The sequence below is a fragment of the Nannospalax galili genome, unplaced genomic scaffold, assembly GCF_000622305.1.
Source record: "Nannospalax galili isolate Female #2095 unplaced genomic scaffold, S.galili_v1.0 scaffold1051, whole genome shotgun sequence".
Classification (NCBI taxonomy): Eukaryota; Metazoa; Chordata; class Mammalia; order Rodentia; family Spalacidae; genus Nannospalax; species Nannospalax galili.
Genome location: NW_008331995.1, coordinates 337,273 through 357,782, shown reverse-complemented (window position 1 = coordinate 357,782; position 20,510 = coordinate 337,273). Strand labels below are relative to the sequence as shown.

Here is a 20,510-nt window from a genome sequence, read left to right as displayed (position 1 = left end):
ACTGCCTCAAAAAACCAAAACAAAGAAACAAAAAAACCCAAACAAACCAGGCTACGCCTCTCCCTGAAGCCTTCCTTTGATGAACTTCTCCCACCCCCTGAAACCTAGAGGTAGTCTCACCTGGTGGTTAAGTGAGGGCTCCAAAATCAGACTGAGTGCTGGTAACCACTCTCATCACTAATTGGTTGCCTTGCATTAGGCAAATCACACACCCTCTATGTGCCCTGGTTTCTCTACCTCTGTCATAGGGAGGACATGGGTTATAACTTTGTGGGCAATGCTCTTCTCCTGCTGTTACTACCGTTCAGCCTATTGGTGCTGCTGCTGCTGCTGAGGCTAACAGCAACAGCTGTATTAACTTAGGCCTTACCAATATGAACTTCATGTTAGCCACTTTGCACAGACTCTCTCACTTAAATCTCACAATGACATCCTAAGGCCGTTACTGTTATCCTTGCTTTTTTGACAAACAAACCGAGACAGAAAGAAGTGAGATTTTCACAAAGACCCATGGCTCACATGAGGCTGACATGCAGTTTGGGAGGTGGGGGCAGCCAGCTAAGGAACAGGACCATCCTCTGCCCACTGATCAACAAGTTCCACTAAGGTACCACCTGCCTACTCAGCTGACTGACCGCAGATTGTAAGTCCGCAGGTTGCGCTGCCTCCTCTTGGTGGCTCTCAGCTTGACGAACGTGCGGCCCGTGGGGTCAAAGACACAGAGGACAGTAATGCAGACGCTGAGGATAACCACCCAGTTGCAGACAACCATTCCTGTTGGGGGCAGCAATGGGAAGAAAGAGGTGGCATTTGGGGCATCTTCCTGGGACATCAGCTCTGAAAAAAGGGGGCTCTGCAGTCTCCCTATCCCAGCTGCTTCTGAGACCCAAGAGCAAGTCTCAAAAGCCCTTGGTTCTAGCCTTGTAGAGCCCCTTCTCCAAGGCCCACTCTTGTCACAGAGCAGGCAGTTTTGTGGTGGGAAGGTGGTGAAGTCCTATCTGCTGCCTGGACAGTTCTGTGCCTGTCCCCACCCTAGCCAGGGTCCCAGGGCAGATGGTAGAGCACAGGGTGAAGGAAGCAGCATCACTTGGGTGTCTCCCTACAGTGGTGCCCAAGCCCCTTCCTCTGCCAGCTGGTTCTATCAGTTCCACCCCCAGAACCACCTTCAGCTGATGGGACTGTAGGGTGCATACCAAGGGTGACGTTCTTGGCAGTGAGGTCATTGCAGGAGGTGTAGTACTGTGTGAGCCAGACGATACCCACAATAGCATAGATGAACTCGATCACCAAGATGGCTGCAAGAAGAGGCAAGTTCTGGCTGAAGGCTGCAGGCTACTGTCCGCCACCAGGGAAGGGCCTATGAGCCTAGGCCTGGCTCCTACTGCCAGGCCCGTGGTCAGCTCCCAGCAGGAGTACACAGATGCCGTCCCACCACAACTCTGTACTGCTGGCCCTAGCCTGGTCTCTTTCACTGTGCCCTCAGGTGCCCAGTGCCTCCCAGGGAAGATGACTAGATAGGTGAACTAGGGAGAAGTGCTTCCCTGTTTTAGCAGAATTTCAGGAGCATATGCATGAACTCCAGAACCAGACACATCTTAGGCAAGTTACCTAATCTCTAAGCCTCCATTTATTCATTCATAAAATGCCAGTGATGTCTATGTGACAGGACACTGAGAACTGGAATTCATGAAACACTGCTAATTCTCAGCAGAAGCTTCTGGAAATTGTGAGGTGGGGTAAGAGAGGTGCCCCAGCAGCCAACTTGTAGTGGGGCATATTCTCAGCCCATGAGTACACTAAGCCCAGCCAGGTGGGAGTGAGAAGGACATTTGACAGCCTAGAAATGGGCAGCACCATGTAGCAGCTAGGAACCTGGATGTCAGAGTCAGTCAGTAATGTGGGTTCAAATCCCTGCTGTGACTCTTCCAGCCTGACTTAGCTATGTGACCTTGAGACAGCGAATTAGCCTTCCTGGGCCCCAGTGTCCTCATCTACAAAACCAGGCCAACACTTTCTGTGTACTATGGAAAAGCTCAGAAGAAGTGCACTCTGGGAATGCCCCCCAGAGGCTGCTGGGACATGGCCTGAAAGAGATATGAGCTGGTCCTCTGGGGAGCTGGCTTAACTTGGCCTGGGGAACTTCTCAGACGATTCTAGAAGGAACACAGATGCGCTTTGCAGACATGCCCAAGGTTTTGAACGGGTCAACAAACTTTGTCTATGAAAGGCCACAGAGGGCAAACATTTTAGACTTGGGCTATTTCGGTCTCAGAAGCAATGTCTCAGCCTTGCCATTGTGGTACCACAGCACTACAGATGACGCATAAATGGGTGGGTGTGTTCCAATGAAAAGATCCACAAAGCAGTTGTGGGCTAGACTGAGCCCCTGGGCCAAGAATGCCAGTCCACAGAGGTACCCCATGCTAGGTGAGGGTCTGGCTTTTAGAGTGTGTTCAGTATCACCTGAGGGAATGCATGCAGGAGAAGGGTGGGGGGCTCTGGAACAATCCCAGGCCCCAGCAGGCAGCCCTTACCCAGTCGCACGTAGAGCACATACTGCATGGAGTCACGGGGCTCCGTGTAGAGGATGCCCCCACGCATGCTCAGCCAGATGATGGCCATCTCGGCGATCATGCAGCTCAGCAGGATGCCCAGGTAGCCGCGGCCGTGGTCCACTAGGTTCAGGGAGCAGGCCTCGTGTGGGTTGTAGACCAGACCAAAGAGCACCACAGACAGGATCACAAACCTGTAGAAGGATGCATGTGAGCAAGGGTGGGCCACCTCTGTACCTTGTGCTGCCCCTAGGAGGCAAGCCCCAGGCCAACCTGGGCTCAGTGAGAGGAAGGGACAGCAGCTATCTCCCCCACAGGCCACTATCCACCTGACTCTGGGTGTCTCTGAAGAATTGGGAAGTGGGAGCAGGAAGCCATGCTGTCAGCATGGGGAGGCAGCAGCAGCCACTGTGCCCACTCCTGAGGTCAGGAGCAGTGGTGGCCAGAGGGCAGTCCATGACTCCATGTGGGTATTACCTGGAGGTGTTCTGTGTTTCAGGCCTCTGCCTGGGAGCAGGACAGGGTCAGGATTGGGCCTGGTACAGAGCAACAGATAGCCAGAAAGCTTCCTTCCAGACCTTTCTCCCCAACCCCAGGACTGTGGCCCCAGCTCTGAGACTCACCAGGTGGTGTGCAGGAGGAAGAGAAAGATGGCTGGCAAGACGAGGTCATCGCTGCCCACAGACCAGCGCCGGCGGAACACCACAATCCCGGGCATGGCTGGCAGCTCTGGGAGGCTCAGCAGGCCTGGTGCTCACCTCCTGAAAGCAAGCAGAGGTTCTTGGAGAGGTTTGGGTGGACTCAGCTGTGCTCAGGGCCACTGGTTCTCTGGAGCTGCTGAGCCACATCCAGGTGTGAACACAGCACAGGCATCCTAGGCCCTGGCTCCAAATTCTAACCCCTGGCTCAAGGATCTCTAGGCACTTGAAATGCTGACCCATTTCCAAGTAGGAGCTGTCCCCTGCCCTTTCAATTCCCATAATGCCCAGGGCTTTAGCAGTAAGACCCTAGCCTCAGCCTGTCACTGAAGGTCACTCCTGTCCCCCACCAAACTGCCACTGCCTGGGGTCGCTCCCACAGTTAAGTGCTCAGCTCCACTAAAGACCTGGGCTCTGGCTAGGAATGGTGGTGCAGGCCTGTGATCCCAGCACTTTAAAGCAAGAGGAACATGAGTTTGAGGCCAGCTTGGGCAACATAGAAAGACAGTGTCTTTAAAAAAAAAAAAAAGAGAGACCCTAGTTCACTCCCTCTTTTCCTGTAAACAGGATCAATGGGACCCTCAGCCTCCAGAGCCTTTACTGCCCCTCTACAAGGAAACTTGCCCAGTACCCACAGTCCTTGGGCCCTGACTGCCAAGGCCAAGAACAAGTGTCCTTCGGCATAAAGCCCTGTAGGGCAGGAGGGATGCTGAAGGCTTGGGGAGGATGGGGCAAGAGCAAGTGAATGGTAGTGGCTGGGATTTATTAGCACCAAGGGCAAGGAATGCCCAGCACATAGTAGGTCTCAATAAGTCTGCCAAGTGAGGTCTTCGATTTCTTGCTGTGCTGGAACCCTATGGCTATGAATGTGCTTTAACTTGGTTTTGTACCCATCTAAGAAAACTCTCAGTCACAGCCATGGCCCTGGGGAGGGAAGGCTGTGCTGAGGTAGGGACATGGGTCAGGAGTGTGGCTGGGGACATCTGACCCTCACTGTTATTCAACAGTGATTGTAGGAATAACAACCACTCTTACAGGCTCACCCTTAGCCCAGCAGCCTTTGCTACCTGGTGCCTACCTCTTGGAAGAAGTTGTATACAAACTAGCCACAGCAAGCACAGGAGTGGCCAGGAGTTCCACAGCCCAGAGGTTGGTCTGAGCAGACATCTGGGAGTTGTTCAAGGGCAGACCTGCACTGCCTTGTGCAGAGGGCGTCCACTGCTGCAGATGTCTGGGCACTCTGCTGGAGGGCAGCTGTCCCCAAGGTTAGCAGGGGTTTCCATGGAACCTGGCCTGGGGGCAGGCAGCAGGTCTTTCTCTCCCCAGTGACGGCTCCAGGGAAAACATGTCCACAGGAGACTGGCATTACTTGGGAAGAAAGCAGCGAAGCTTTCCTGGGCCAGTGAGTACATTCCCCAGAGTGGGTTTGGGGGCATGGGGTAGAGTGGGGCAGGTGGCCAGGCAATATGTCAGGCCAGGCTCTGCTGGACTAGTCTCCCAGGTGCAGCAACTGCATGCTCCAGGAGCCCCAACAGCAGAGCTGGCCACCCGAGGAGCAGTGCCTACTCCCCCGCCTCAGGAAGTGACATGATCCCACTCCACTTCAAGGGAAGGAGTCAAGTTCCAATTATGGGAAGCAGGAGAAGGATGGAGAAGGATGGAGTAGTGTTGGGGTGCTCTGGGGGTGGAGGGATCGACCCTACTGTGGACAGGGATTAGGGTGGAAGCAACATCTGTGACAAGCAGCCCATGATGGAGCTTGGGGTGTAAGTGACAGGACAGGAAAGGAGCTGGGGCTCCGAGGGTGGCAGCAAGCCTGAGGCAGGACAGAGTTGCTGACAGCTGGTGTACTTGCCCCCTCCCCGCCTGCAGGTGGCTCATGGAATAGTAAGCTGGAACACAGAGTTGCACTTAGGGGGCTGTGGGAGCCCCCCTCCCACACACTGTAACCAAATTGGTGGGGCTAATGTGGGACCAGCACTTGCTGAGGATCTGCATTCTACCCCATCAGGCCAGGGGAGAAAGGGGGCAGTGCCTGCTTGGAGGGGCTGGTCAGGGAGGGTCCTGCCTATCCCAAACTGCCCTCTGTCCTAGCCGGTCAACAGCCCAGAGCATCTCCTTCTCACTTCCCCACCCATCCTCAAGTCTAGAAAGGCTGAAATTCTAGCTCATAGGCACCTAGCACCCTGGTATTTAACACTTGGAACCCCATGTCCTGTCCTGTCCTGTCTGGCCCTGCAGTGCTCTCCCCAGTTCTCAGACTGGGAAAGTGAACCAAGTCTGGCTCCAGGACTCCCCCAAACCCAGCCATGCTATAGGACTATCAGGATAAGCAGAGGGCCAGTGGCAGCCTCTGCCCTGCTCGGGGTTGACCAGCTCAGGGTTGACAGCTGTGGCCAACACTAGATACCCCCTAGATCATGTGGCAGGGCTCCTAGAGGCTGACCCCATAAGTGTCCTATGACTGGCATGGTGGGCTCAACCTGTCCCCTCCAGCTTGTGCCCAGGGCAAGCCAAGACTATGCAATCTGAGGCCCCAGGGAGTTGGGAGTCTAGGTCCAGGAGCTTCAAACCTGGGCTCCATCACCCAACTGTGTGACTTACTAGTTGTGCCTCAGTTTTCTCATCTGCGAAATGTTGACTATGCCTCCCTCCTGAAGTTCTTGTCTGCAAAGCTGGACAAATGCCAAAGCCCATCAGTGTAGGCAGAGGGGTGGAGAGAGTGCGTGTGAACCCCTGGCAGACCAGCAGCCTCAATGGGCCAGGGGCAGGCAGTGGATTCTTCAGCTGGTCATTACCAGGTCATAGGGTAGAGGTGGCAGGGTGCATTCCCTGTGAAGACTCATAAATCCTGGGGATTCTATTTTTCTGGGTCTGAAAGGCTCCCTTTCTTTGAGACCCCAGCCCATCACAATGGGGGCCTGTTCCCTTGCTGGGGCTGTGATTTCATCTGGAGGAAATGTCTCAGGATGGGGAGGGCCCTGGCCACTTCCTGGCCTGGGGCAGCCACAGAGCACCTCCTCTGTCTCTCTTCTCTACCCTGAGAGTAGACCCCAACAACCAAACTGTGGTGGGGTCAGGACTCTGCTTCTTCTTCCTTCCTAGACCCAGAGGGCTTCAAGAGCAGGCCCCACTCCAGCAGGAGCCCTCCACAGAGGTGTGAATGGGGTACCAGGCCTCATGTGGGAGAATCACTTAAAGGTACTCACTTAACAGGATGACTTAAGCAGTAGCTCTAAGGGGCCTCTTCCACCCACTATGTACATGGCCCAATTTCCCTGCTGATGACTCAGGCCTCTGGATTAAATACTGACCGTTCTGGGAGTTCCTCTTTCCTTTTTTCTTTTTTTTTGACTTTTTGAAACAGGGTCTCCCTGTAGCCCCAGCTGTCCTGGAACTCACCATGTAGACCAGGCTGGCCTTGAACTCACAGAGATCCACCTGCCTCTGCCTCCCAAGTGCTGGAACTACAGGCATGTGCCACCATGCCCGGCTCCTTTTTTCTTCTTTCAAGATTTATTAATTTAGTGTGTGTGTGTGCACACACATGTGTGCACACACATACCACATGCACAGGAGCCTATGGAAGTAAGAAGGTATTGGATTCTCTGAAACTGGAGTTAACAGGAAGTTGTGAGCTGCCATGTTGGTGCGGGGAACAGAGCCTGGGTCCTCTGCAAGAGCAGCCAGTGCTCTTAACCACTGAGACATCTCTCCAGCCCCGAGTTCCTCTTTCTAAAAATATGAACTTCTAGCCAGGTGTGGTGGCACATGCCTGTAGTCCCAGCACTTGGGAGGCAGAGGCAGGCAGATCTCTGTGAGTTCAAGGCCAGCCTGGTCTATAGAATTCCAGGGCAGCTGGGTCTACAGGGAGACCCTGTTTCAAAAAAAGACCAAACAAAACAAAATAAAACAAAACCCCTTCTTTTCAAATGCACATGGTATCTTCTCTATTGAAAACTATTTTGAGATTGGGGGTCTCAAAATTTATTTCATACTGGCGTCAAACTCTGTTGAGACCTTAAACCTCTGATCCTCCTGCCTCCACCTCCAGAGTGCTAGGATTACAGGTAGTGTGCCACCACAACCGGTTTTATGGCTTACACACATGCCTTACCCTCTCTGATTCCAGGTACTGACCCCTGAGTGGGAAGACACTCCCCAGCTGTCAGGGGTCAGGTGCATACAACCTGCCATCTGGTAGCAGGAACCTTCTGGCTAGGGAGACTCTCCTCACAAAGCTCTACATTCCTTTCCCAAAATGTCTCCCACTTCCCCCAAACTTGCTGTTCCCTGCAGAGGTCTCCCTGGAAGGGCCCTTTGGTTACTCTGTTCTTTTTTCTCCCTTGTACGTGCTACAGGTCCCACAACCCAACCTGGCCCGGGACAACCTGTCTTGGAGTTAACTTGCTGAACCTTTACGGCCTGCTTCTGCCTGGGATCAACTGAAAGTCTAGGGGATCCAGGGTTTTCACACCCTTACAAGACCCCTGCAGCCTCACTTAGGGCCCAAATGCCCAGCCACAGCCTGGTCAAGAGGACAAGAGTAGCCTGTTCTTTCTTAGTTCACACCCTCGAGGCTTGCCTCCCTAACAGCTCAGTGGAATGCCCCCCACCCACCCGAATGGCACTAGGGCCATGATTCTGCTTCTGTAAAATGGGATGTCACCCTCATAAGGCTGCAGAGAACAGATGGGGATCACCACTCTAAAGGGCTTGACACAGTCTAAGCATATCCTCAAGGTTTGGAGGCCACTGTAGAGGCAAAACACCCAGCAGCTCCTGGAAACTTGACATGTGACCTGTAGCTGGGTTCTGGGGCCTGGGAAGTGGGTCTGGGAAGGGGCTGCTTACTGCAGCACTGGCTTCTATGAACCAACAAGGGCAACAAGAAGCAGAGAAACCTGGCTGGGAACTCCAATGGGCCAGGACCGCTGCTGTGAAATGCCCCCAGACTGGACCTCATTCTCATCCTGAGATCCTGGGGCTTGACAGAGTCATAGGCAACAGGGCTCCTGGCTGGCAGTATAGAGAGCTCACCAAGGGAAAAGGGCACATTGGACCCTCTGATGGCCTCAGAGCTCAGGTCGGGACTGGTTGGGGGCCAGGAGACCACCCTACCTGCCTGCAGCATTGCCAGGGTGTCAAGAATACCCAATGGGGGACAAGATGACATGCCTGGGAGGCCTGTCCAGAGCCACCTCCAGCCCAGGGCATTTCTTACATGGCTGGACATGGCCTTGAGCATCTGGCCACAGAGATAGGCTCGAGAGCCAACCTAGAGGAGGGATGACAGCCAGGTCCAGGTCACAGGGATTCCTCTGACATCATCTGAGCACCTTCTGTGCCCCCAGTCCTGGGATAACTATTTTCAGTCATCTGAGAGTGACGCAGGGTGACCATTGCCCTCCATATCTGCATCTGGGCTCTGCCATCTACTGGCTGTGTAACCTTGGCCATGTAACTTCACCTATCACCTCAGTTTCCCTCATTTCTACAATAGGGATAGACAAGTTGCCAACTCAGAACTGCCATGAAGATGACGGAAGTCCCAATGAAATGGGACTTGTCACCCCAAGTGCTTGGCAAGTCAAATGCTATTTCTTCCATTACTGCTACTATCTAAGCAGGAGGAGGCTGAGCAAGTAGGCCAGGCCACTCGTACCTCCATATGACCCCACAGCAAACGCAGGACTATCAGGCTAGAAGGGCCTCAGCACAGACCCCAGCTTCATTTTATGGCTCATGGCTCTTCCTACAATGTCTATCCCAGAGATTACCCAGCTGGCCCAGAGTCCCTCAGTCAGCCACCCCATTCTTCCTCACACATACCTGGTTCAAACTCCCTTTTAACACTACAATGACCAGACTGTCCCAAGGGGAGCCTGAGCCCAGACTTCTCTACCCTGCTCTTAAGATGCATAGCCTTCACAGAGGCTAAATCCACCAAGATGCTATAGCTGGAGATGGGTACGGACAGAAGCATCGGCCACGTGCCACTTCCCAGTCATGGATTGGGGGTGGAGTCCCCTCCCCATCACTCTGAGGATGCATCGTCCTTGAGCCAGTTCCCCGAACTCCCATCCATCATCCTTGCCTGCTGGGGTCGGTGACGGTAATCAGGATTAGTCACACCCTAGAACTGCCAGGGACCAAGGGCAGTGTCCACTAGACAGACAGAAGGCCTTGGCCTGTCCAGGTAAGTTCAAACAGAAAGCTGGGGACAAACCAGTTATGCACATGGGAGACAGAAAGGCCCTCTTACATTACTACATATAAGGCTGTTACTAGGCAGCAAATCTGGTGGCCAAAGTGATGGGTGCCTGGCCAGGCCAAGAGGGTTCTTGCAGATCTCTGGTGGCCTGAGTGGAAAGCCCCTAGACCCCATGCCCATGATGCAGGACTGGGATGCATAACTGCTACTGTTACCCACTCTGTCCTCCATCCGTCTGGTGGTGTCTGTCGGTGCCAGGCACTGGGGTTTCTCTAGTCTTGTGAGGGGAATCTGATCTTGGAATACTAATCATAATGAGGCTGGGGCCCTTGAAGCCTGCAGATAAATGGTGGCCCCAGAGCACAGTGATGCATCCATCAGGCCCACCCTCAGTTGGGCAGGCTTGCCCTTGGGTCTTTCTTGCCTAGCTGGGCTGACACAGGACTCCTGCTCTTTGGTGCTGTCAGAGCACCGGGTTTGGTAGTGGGTGAATCCCACCTGTTCATCTCTTCCTCAATGACCCTTTAACCTATCCTATCCATTCTGGCTTACCCTATCCTATCCATTAGAAGGCTTAAACAAGAACAGCAGGGTATCAACCCCAGTAGCTAGAATGGGTTTGGAGACTGCAAAGTGGTGGAGGAGGGCGATCTCACTAAGTTGGCCACTAAGTTACTTCATCACTTCTAACATTTGAGTTGTCTGCAATGTTCTGCCCTCCTCATCTAAGCCTGTCACAAACTCATTTTTAACTGTCTTACCCGCACCATAAAGAAGGTATTTCACAGATGAGGTAAGGTGACCTGTGCAAGGCCCAGATCTCTACATGCAGTTCAAGGTGCAGGATCCAGCTGGCTATTTCTGAACTCAAGAACTGGCCTCCACCTTCTCTTACTGCATGGGCAGCAGGGCCTCAGGGATAAGAAGTCTCTGTGGTTTCATCTGGTTCCAAGTTCACAATCCCATGGCCCCATTCTACAGATGAGGAAAACTGAGCCCATCAGGAATAGGCAAAAGGTCCAGGGAAAGCAAAATGAGAGAAACACCCTGGCCTTGCATTCCAGATTCATCAGGCTATAGATCCCAATTTTACCAATGAGGAGACTGGGGTTAAAAGACATATTTGGCCTGTAGATCCCACAGGGAGGCCCAGCAGGGCTGGGGTTTCAAGCAGCCCAAATTGCCTGTCAGCCTTATTCTCGGGCTCATACTCCTGGGCCACTGCTCCTGAATCCCTGAGGAGGCGCAGCCTTGTCATTCTCCTTTCCAGGTCTGCAGCCCACCTGGGCAGAGTGGCTGAGGGACTGGCCTTTAAAAGCACAGGAAGGGAGAAGGCAGCAGAGAGAGTCGCGTAGGCTGAATGAAGGCCTGGTGTGCCACCAGCCTGTGCCTGGGTGTGTGCAACCCAAGTTAGGGGCCTGAAAGCTGTCACTTTTCATGAATCAGCTGTGCTGGAGCAGAAGGCAGAGCCAAGCCTGCCCAGGGTCAGGACAGCATTTTAACCTGAGAGGTCCTCACATGCCCGGCCCCCAGGGCAAAGGCAGCATGCCTGGAGCAGCTGGGCCAGGAGCAGGGAGCAAGTCCTTTGTTCCCCAGCCAGGGTCTGAAACTGAGACACCTGCCCCATTTCCACCCCACCCCCTGGCCTTGAAGGGTAGAACTTCACTCTCTCTGCCTGCTCGCCATTAGGGGTCCTCATCAAACCCATAGGTGGGTCTGCCTGTTCACATCTCATCACAGATAGGGAAATTGAGTCTCTGAGACGTTAGAGATCTAGCAAGGGGTGGAGCCAGGCTTTGAAGTCACACCGATCTACTGTGTTCTGATATAACAAGCTTGTGACCAGAGACCTTTCCCTATAAAGAGTCATCTAGGAGTCAGGCATGGAGTTCCAAGAAGGGGATTATCGGGAATCAACTCTACTATTAGGGTGATACCTATGGCCACCTGCATGGGACCAGACACAGTTCCAACAATTATTCAGTCACATGTTTACTTTTTAATTATATAATGTTTACTACTGCTAGATACAGTAGCCAGAAGTCAGAGTCCCTCTTTAAATACTTCTAAGCTCCTTTATAAAGTGGTAGTCTCCCCATTTTATAGATGAGGCAACTGAGGTTAAGTAACTTGCCCAAGATCACTCAGCTCAGGGAGCAGCAGGGCCAGGCCTGTGTGGCTCTGGAGCCTGTGGCTGTCCCTTCCCCACCAACCCTCACCAGGCTCCACTTCTTATTCTCACGCTAATTATTTTCCACTCCTCTACAATGAGAAGAATTTGCCATCTGCCACGGGCCCTGCCACTGACACCAGCCAACTCCCCAGGAATCAATTGGGGCCTTTTGCTTTCTGCTGGTTGTTCTAGGAGGGCTGCTGGCTGCTGGGAAATGTAGAAGGAGGGCCCCCCTGAGAGTTGTGGGGCCCTCCCCTTGGTGTAGGCTGGACTTGCGTCCCCACATTCAGTCCTGGGCAGAAGGGTTTCCCAACAGTGGGAGGACCCCCAGGCACAGTCCAGGCCAGGCTTCGTTTCTGAATTCTTCCTCGCCACAGGCCCCTCTCATGCCTATTTCAATGCCCTGGGCAGAGATGGCCTGGAGGGGCCTAGACAGGGGGTGATGCTGGCCTCGGATGGCATTCCTCCCCTGGGAGCTGGTGAGCTACTTTCCTCTCCACCTGGGGCTGGTGCAGGCAGGCGGCAGCAAGCATGAGGCCAGTCTCCTCCTGTCCTTCTGGATCAAGCCTCCAGCTCACTCTACTGGCTATTCCAACTACTCCATCTTTCAACTACACAGGCCTAGAGAGTTGTGGCTCCAAGGAGCAGCGGCTGCCCTTCCTCACCTTAGCTCCTAGAGCAGAACAACAACTTCTTCTTCTTCTTTCTTCTTCTTCTTCTTCTTCTTCTTCTTCTTCTTCTTCTTCTTCTTACCTAGAACTCACTATGTAGCCCAGTGTAGCCTCAAACTTGCTATGTAACAGAATGATCTTAAACACTTCTTTTTTCAATATTTTATTTATTATTTTATTTTATGTGTATGAGTGTTATGCCTGCATGTAGGTAAGTGCACCCGTGTCGTGCAATGCCTGCGGAGGACAGAAGAGGCTGTCAGATCCCCTGGAACTGGAGTTACAGACCATTGTAAGCTGCCATGTGGGTGCTGGGATTCGAACCCGGGTCTCCTGCAAGAAGAGTCAGTGAGCCATCTCTCCAGCTCCGGTTTTAACATTTCTGTTGGTCTGTAACCATCACTTCTCTGAGCCCTATTTGCGTACAAAATGGGATAATAAAGTATTCACTTTGTGGGGGACCATGAGGAACAGATGAGACCGTTCACTAAGTGCATGGATCACAGAAATCCATCTGCTCCCATTTGGGTTTATTCATCAGCTTCCCCAGTATGCATGCAACCTTTGTCTTATCACCCAAGCCTACTGCTGGGCAACAGGAAGTCCCTGGCTCTCTATTCCCAGCGGCAGACAGACCTCCATTTGCCCCTATCCTTGCTTGAGTGACCTTCTCAGGCAAGACTGGTGCCATCTCTGAGGAGACTACCAGGTACTGGCTCGTTGAATCCACAAATTGATGATGTGGTATCGTACAGGACTATTCTCCCAACAGAACTGCCACCATCTTCCTGAGTTCAGCTGTCCCTGCTTACGAAAGATCATCACAACTGGACTTGTAGACTCTTTATGTTCCTTCATAGAATGAGGGGCAGGGAGGGTCATGGGACCTTCAACCAAGTACCCAGCCACTCCTCCCAACCTGTCCTAATTGCATATGGCCTTGCGGAGGAGCTAGAGCATATAGGCTAGGGAGAACTAGGGAAGGGGCTCCAGCTATACAGCCATGGGGGACTCACCATCCATGCTGGGTACAGACCTTCCAGTGTAGTTGCATTAGGCCACCTTCGCTCCTGCCTGTAACCCCTCACCCATTGCTCTCTAAACCTAATAAACTCACTGGCTCCCCAGGGTAAACTTTGGTGGAACTGAGCTTTGGTTTGTCACTAGGTCCTTGTGGGGGAGGAGGGGGGGTAAGACAGTGCCTAGTTCTAGCAACAGGTGGAATACCATCACACCCACATGGGACAGCTTGGACCACAGAGCTCCTGCCCAAGGCTACAAGGCTATAGAGCCCAAAACCCACATTCTTGTAAGGAAGCTGTGTACCTATCTGTCTGGCAACTGAGTTTTAGGTTGTCACAGTGCAAACTCCTTTCTCCATCCAAACTCAGGATGCCCCAGGGGCAGAGTCCCCACTTATACTCCCTGTCCAGTCCAGAATTCCTCCCAGCACACTGCTCCTCCCCACCAGCCACCCCTCTGCTGGAACCACGTGCTGGGAGCTCTTGGCTCCCCAGATGGTCCCCCTGCAGGGAGGTTCACCAGCTCTCAGCTGTACCCCATTCTTAGCTCCTCAGAGCTTCCTGCAGAGGAGATTGTCAGTCCCTGGTGCTGGTGACACCTCAGAGAGGAATTAGCACCTTACACTTCATTAGGGGATCCCTAATGGGGCCTTTAATGAGGTGCTAAGTGCGCACATCTAGCATGACATTTCCCCTCTGGGGACCCCCATAACCCCCCCCCCAGGCACAGCCTACCCTGAGCCCCGTCCAGCCACACCTCCTTCAGGTGGTGGGCCAGCCCTTGGGTCTGGCCTGCTTAAGTACATGCTGCTCAAAGGTGAGGGAAAGCCTCCAGATGAGGAGCTGTGTAGGCCTTGGAAGGTCACCTCCTGGGCAGCATTGCCATGTAGGGCACAGGCCAGAGGCTCAGGCTCTTGGGTTTCAGCCACTCCCCAGGCATCTACAAAGCCAGTGGGATCAAGTGACTGCAACCAGAGCTCCTTCCCCAGGGGAGCTGGTCTGCAGAGCTCTGATGGACAGGAAGAACCAGCATCCCTGCCACCGGTAGAGCATGAGAGTGCTGGTGGCATCTGTCACTATCAACAACAGAGGCTGTGGCCCAGTCCCTTCCTTTCTTGGCTCTCCTGCCCTCTGTGCCTGGATGGATGAAGGATGGTAACAGTAGCAGGCAGGTCTCTTGGGCCTAGCATGCCATGTCATTCAAAGCAGCCTTATGCATCTCTAACATACTAAACCCTGTGCTCAAAAGTAACTGAAAGCCTCGGGCACTGAACCCCTCAGGTCCACTCTGGCTTTGACTTTTTCAGACAGCCCTGGGGCTCTGCTTAGGGGCCTGGACTTGTGGGACTACCACGGGTCTCTTCCCTTTGTCTGAGCCAGGTCAGAAAACAACTGACCTCAAGGCACAGTTTCTTCCACCCTCGGGCTCCCACCCCTTAGCAGGACAAAGCTGGACCCATCACAAATTACATGGGCCTCATGAAGGGGCAGGGCCTGGGAGGACCCTCCTGCTGGGTGGAGTGCACAACTGGACCTGGCACTGGTCCTAGAGCCTCTATTTTCTCAGCCATCCACTGGACCAGGACCTCGGAGTGTAATGCAGGGGCCAGCCACTTCCTATGATGAGTCAACAATCATTACCCCATCTGCAAACAGCTGATGATGATGACAGCGCCTCCCTCATGGGCTGTGGGGAGGACAAAGCCAGTTCAGAATTGTAGAGTGTTGGGAGCAGGCTCTGCCACTGACAGAGTGCTTGGTAACATGAGTTACAGACACTCAGCTCTCTGAAATCATTCCCCTTCTCAAAAATATATCATGGGGCTGGTGAGATGGCTCAGCAGGTAGAGATGCTTGCCACGTAAGCCTGATGACCTGAGTTTGATTCACAGAACCCATGCAAAGGTGAACAGAGAGAACCAACTCCACAAGGTCATCCCCTGACTTTCACAGGCATGTTGTGACATGTGCCCACCAATGTACATCATACCCACATAAAAATAATAAAGTTTTTAAAATAAAAAATCAGTAGGTCATACTTCCTAAATGCTTTTTAAATAAAATTAAAACTTCCAACCACTGGCTCTAAAGCTATCCACCAACTGCCTAGACCCTGTAGGTCCTGCCATTGGCATCAACACCCGATGAGCCAGCTCTGTCCTGTCCACAGTTCCCACCAAGCATACCTAGTCAGAGAGTCTTGTCTTCTCTTGGCTTCCTTCCTTCAGGTGCTCCTGTGGATAAGGTCTGAGAGGCTAACCTGGGTACCTTTTGCCAACTGCCCACAAGCTCTAGCTCTGGTGATGGGTCAGTTCAGCCTGTGGTACATTTTCTGCAGGTCTCTGGTGCATTGGCTTCACCTTCTCCGTTATATATAAGCTTCCAGGGAGAAAATTTTAGCTTGTGCCTGCTTCTGTCCTGGCCCGGGGTATGGGCCCCAGGCCTCTGAGCAATCCAGAGGCTGAAAATGAGAGGACGTGGGGAGGAGGGCACAAGCCTCTGAGATGGGGCAGCCCACGTGGGGCCTGAGTGGAGCCTATGGCCCACCTTGTCCTGGATAGGTAAAGGCTAGGCAGAGGCAAGAGCACAGCCTGCTGATCTCTGACTACAGAGTTTGGTGTTACCTTCCTTCCCAGAGGACTTGTCCTTGGCAGCCAGAAGTCACATTGTGACTTCTGTGGCTTTGCTCCCTTGGTGTGACAAGAGGTAGAGCTGGGGCCCCTCTGGCTTCGGGGACATTCTGCTGCCACTTAGCAAGGCCACCATGGGGCAGTAGCAGGGATCTGGCAGGCCTTGTCTCAGTCAGCCTGGGGCTGTTGCTTTTGGCTACAACAACCCCCTCCCCTAATGGTCCACAGTGGGTCAAGACAGGCCTGAGCTGACCCTCACTGCCAGAGGGAGGTCAGCAGAGACACGTATACTGTCTCCAGGGGATGAACCTTTCAAGGAAAAAGCCAGTGGCAACATGCAAGAGAGCCTGGCAGGGCAGACCCAGTGCTAATGGGATGCCCATCTGGGGCTGTCAGGCCAGACAAGGCCCTGGCAACACCAGGAGAGGCAAAGGCTCCTGCCAAGCTGCGAGTGGCACCTCTTCTCCCCCAGGGCTCAAGACAGCAATGTGACAAGCCCTGCTTCCTCAGTAGGCACAGTCCTTCCATATGCAACCCAGGAAGGCTCTAGAGTGGGGGAATGGCAATGAGGGGGGTCGGCCTGCGTCATAGCTCGTGCTGGCTTCTCCACCCTCAATGGCCGCTGGCAGCTATAAATACCACTCCGTTCTCTGGATGTTGCAGGCGGTGACCTAGAATCGTGGGCTCAGAGGCCTCCTGGGGCCCCCTCCCTGCTTGTTTCAGATACAGTCTGCCTGACCAGACATCCTTGCAGCCGGGAGGCTGCCCCCAACAGAAGCAGTGGCCAAGACAGGAGCAGGGCCTCAGCTAGGCACGGGAAACCTCAAACCTGAGGGATAGAGTTTTGACTTCCAACCCCTGAGTTTCCTACGACCAGCATTTCTACTCTCTTCACAGGCAAGGGGTTGATGTCAGGCCCTGGCTAGCCTGAAAAACACCAAAGAGACACAGGTCCTAAGGCCACCAGCTGCCTGAGACCTGCTGCCATCTCACCATCTACCTCAGCCTCTGGCCTTGGGATCTCTCTGGAGCTGGAGGCTCCAAAGCCACTGGATGCTAATTCCTCCTCTCCTAATTCCTCTGTGATTCTTGGTTCAATCTGGATTCCAAACTTGTCATCACCCTGGGAGCCTCTCTGGGACACACTCTGCCTTGACTGTAGAGTGCTCAATGGTTATTCAGACAGGCCCTCAGTGATTTCCTCCTTCCACCTGGTGGTCTAGCTCTAACGAAGACCTCCCCTCTCAGGAGCCCAGGCCTGATTGGCCCAGGAACACAGGACAGGAGCTAGTCCCCAGAAGCATGAGAACACAAAGCCTCACAGTGGCAGGGTTTGGTTCCAGGATCCCCAGTTTGAGGCAAGGCAGGCTCCAGGAAGGCCCAAGCACAAAGCAAGCAACAGCTGACTCTGGGGAGATCCCAGGTAGTGTGAGTACAGGTATGATCAAGTCAAGAAACAACTGCACGCATCCATCCTCTACCTACTGGACTAAGTGCCCACTATGTGCCAGGGACCAGGGGGTCAGGAATAAAGAAGAGCTGACATGGGGTGATGATTGGCCAGGCTCCCATGGGGTCTACAGTCCAAAAGGAAAGAGTCTGAGCTAATCTTCACATATGACAAGGCAGAGCAGTCACATAGGCTAGGCTGCCTGGAGAGCATGGAGCTGGAGCTGAGTCAAAGTAGACAGGTCACAGGAGGAGGCAAGCACAGAGCACACACCTCAACAGGAGCCTGTGTGTGGAGAAAAAGAGGGTAGAGCCAAGACCAGATCATCAGGACAGGAGCAAGAGGAGGCTGAAGGGAAAGACTGGTGGTGGGATGGGTTCTTGGCTGTGGTGGATGTGATGGTGGAGGATGTAGGTGGTCCAGATGGAGAGTAGCATACAAAACAGTGACAGGCAAGATACAGCTGTGAAGAGGAGGGTACTTTCAAGGAAGACCCCAGTCCAAAGCTACATATTTCCCCAAGGGTTCTGGTTCAGACTAATCTTGACTCAGGGTAGGCTTGTATGTCCCCAGGGCAGGTACCACTCAGAAGTGGTCATTGGATTCTGTTCCCAAAGTTTACTTGAGGTTTGCAGCATTTCCCCTCAACAACTGACTCCTCATTCTTTCTGCTACCCAGCCCTGACCATGATAATGACCATACAGGGAGGCTTAAAGCAGGAGGAAGATTCAGGGCTGATGTAAACCCCTCACAGAAAGGGGAATGGAAAGCAGATCTGTCTATAACCAACCATCTATCCACTTATCCATCCATCCTTCCACCCATCCATCCACCCACCCATCTATCCATCTACCCATCCATCCACTCAAGCATCCATTCATCCATCCAACCATCCAATCATCTATCCATCTAATCATCCATCTATGCATTCAAGTATCCATCCATCTACCCACCCTCCCACATTCATCCATTCGTCCACCTACTCACCCAAAATATCCATCTATCCATCCACTCAAGTATTCATTTATATATCCATCCTTCCACTACCTTCCACCACCATTTCTACTCATTCCACAATACCCATCACACTAGAAAGTGCTCTTCTTCCACCTAGTCCTGCAGGTCCTGACCTCTGTCTGCCCTCACCTCCTCTCATGCTGGTTCACCCCGTTCCCAAGTACGACCAACCTTTCCAACCAACCCTACCCTCCCTTCTCCTCTTGTCCCCCACCACCTATCTCTGAATGCTTGGCTCCCTTGGATCATTCAGTTCCTAGGCCTGACCTGTCTCAGGTAGCTCTCATCATCACACAAGTCAGTTGCATTTTCCTCTCGGCACTCTGTACCTGTACCACCTAGTGCTCTCTAGAGTATTGTGTCTCCCCTACCAAGGTGTGGCTCCCCAGGAGCAAAGGCCTGTTCTGTTCTCATCCCTGCTATGTCCTTAGCACCCAGCAAAGGTTTATCCAGGTGAATAGAGCTCACCAATTTCCTGTAGACTGAAAGAAGAACCATTTCTGAGCAAGGCCCAAGGGACAGAGATAGATGATATGTAGGAGCAAGTACAGAACAGAATCCAGAGCCCAGGGCTCCTGACAGCTAGTGGTGGGCTTTTTCCATATCAGCTGATGCCAGGCAGCCAAAGCCCAAGCCAAATTGCAGCAGGAACCACACAGGATCTCACACAGGCATCTGATAAGTGTGCCATGAGTGGGGTAGGAATAAGCATGGTGTCTTCATCCTAGGGAAGAGGCCTGTGGTAGGAAGGAGATGTTGAGTGATCTGCTTATAACAGCTCAGGCAGGTCCTGCTGTCTATGGGGCTCCCCAGCAGCAATAATCCTGGTTCCCCTTCATTTCCCAGATCTATGCTCCAGGTCTCCCTGGGCATTTGAACAAGTATGATTTGTGCCACCTCTATAAAGCATCCAGGGAGAGGAGAAGAGCCTTAAGGGCTTTGTTCTAGGGACAAAGTCAGGGGGTAGTGCCCTCTCAGGTGACAGAGCCTGTGGCCTATGGCTGAGTCTTGGCCTGACTAAGGATACAGTGGCCTAGCTGTGAACAAAGAAGGGGGCCTGGGGAGGATTTTGTCTCTGAGACCCTCAGGGTTTATGGAGGAGTGGGGACTGCCTTGATGGCCTCACTTTCCTTCCCCTGTACACCCAGTTCCTAACATGTGCATCCTCTGGCTTGGGAATACAGCCCCTTGAGATAGGGCATCGGGGTCAATTGCTGCCTTTCTCAGAGCTTTCTCTGGGCCCCCTGCCATTCCCTGAGCATAGATGAGACAGGAGTCACTAGTATGACCAGCTTTATAAGTCCTCCATTTTGAAGGCCATCAAAATGAGCTCATTCAAATCTAATACTCCATTGACTCTGTGTGACCTGGGCAAGGCTCTAAGCTCAGGCTCCTCTTCACATGATGAGGACAGGAACAGCCACTGCATCCCTGGCCACTGAGGAGAGGAGTGAGACCCTGGACATTAAGCCAGCTCTCAGGATGCTCACTCTGCCCCCTCCCTGGGATCCTGACCTGCTCTCTACCAGCTTCCTACAAGGAGGTGCTACAACAAGTCCCAGTCACAATCTAATACTCCCTCAAACACACCTACACGCAGATACACCCTGCCATGGGATGGGAGGGGGCTCACCTCAATTCTCTTCCTCTGGCTGGTCCCATTACAATCCCAAAAGAGACCAGAGGAGGGGTACAGGTGAGTCTTCACCCCAACATCTTTCTCAGAGGCTAAGGGCTGAGGGAGGGCAGTGGGTGGGTATTGGGCCTAAGGCTGGGTAAGGGCTGATCTGAAGTTCCTGTGGCCCTTAGTGCCAGCCCTTCCCTATTGTCTACACAGGGCCTCCTCATAGCTCTTCTGGGGCTTTGGCAGGATGCATGAGATCACGTCTGAGAAGCGTGCTTCAGTGTGCTTCAGAAAGAAAAGGCAGGAGGGATAGAGGTGAGATTGTGTATTAATGTGTTTGTTTTATTAGCATTTCTGTTGACTGCAGCAGCAGAGTGGCAAATGCCTGGGGCCTGGGGTCAGGGAACTGGGCTGGAACTAGGCCCGACCACTTAACAGGTATGAGCAAGTTGCAGCTT

At 53.1% G+C, this 20,510-nt stretch overlaps 1 protein-coding gene across 1 annotated transcript in view; it reads right to left on the bottom strand.

Annotated features, from left to right (window-relative positions):
- Positions 1-20,510, bottom strand: part of Dagla (diacylglycerol lipase alpha) — a 66,431-nt gene that overhangs the window by 24,651 nt on the left and 21,270 nt on the right. The window contains exons 2-5 of the mRNA XM_008827106.2: positions 3,176-3,313; positions 2,535-2,746; positions 1,194-1,295; positions 636-774 (exon numbers count right to left, since the gene is read on the bottom strand). Coding sequence (XP_008825328.1) covers positions 636-774; positions 1,194-1,295; positions 2,535-2,746; positions 3,176-3,270 — 548 coding nt within the window. The 5' untranslated portion in view covers positions 3,271-3,313. The remainder of the gene's footprint in view (positions 1-635; positions 775-1,193; positions 1,296-2,534; positions 2,747-3,175; positions 3,314-20,510) is intronic.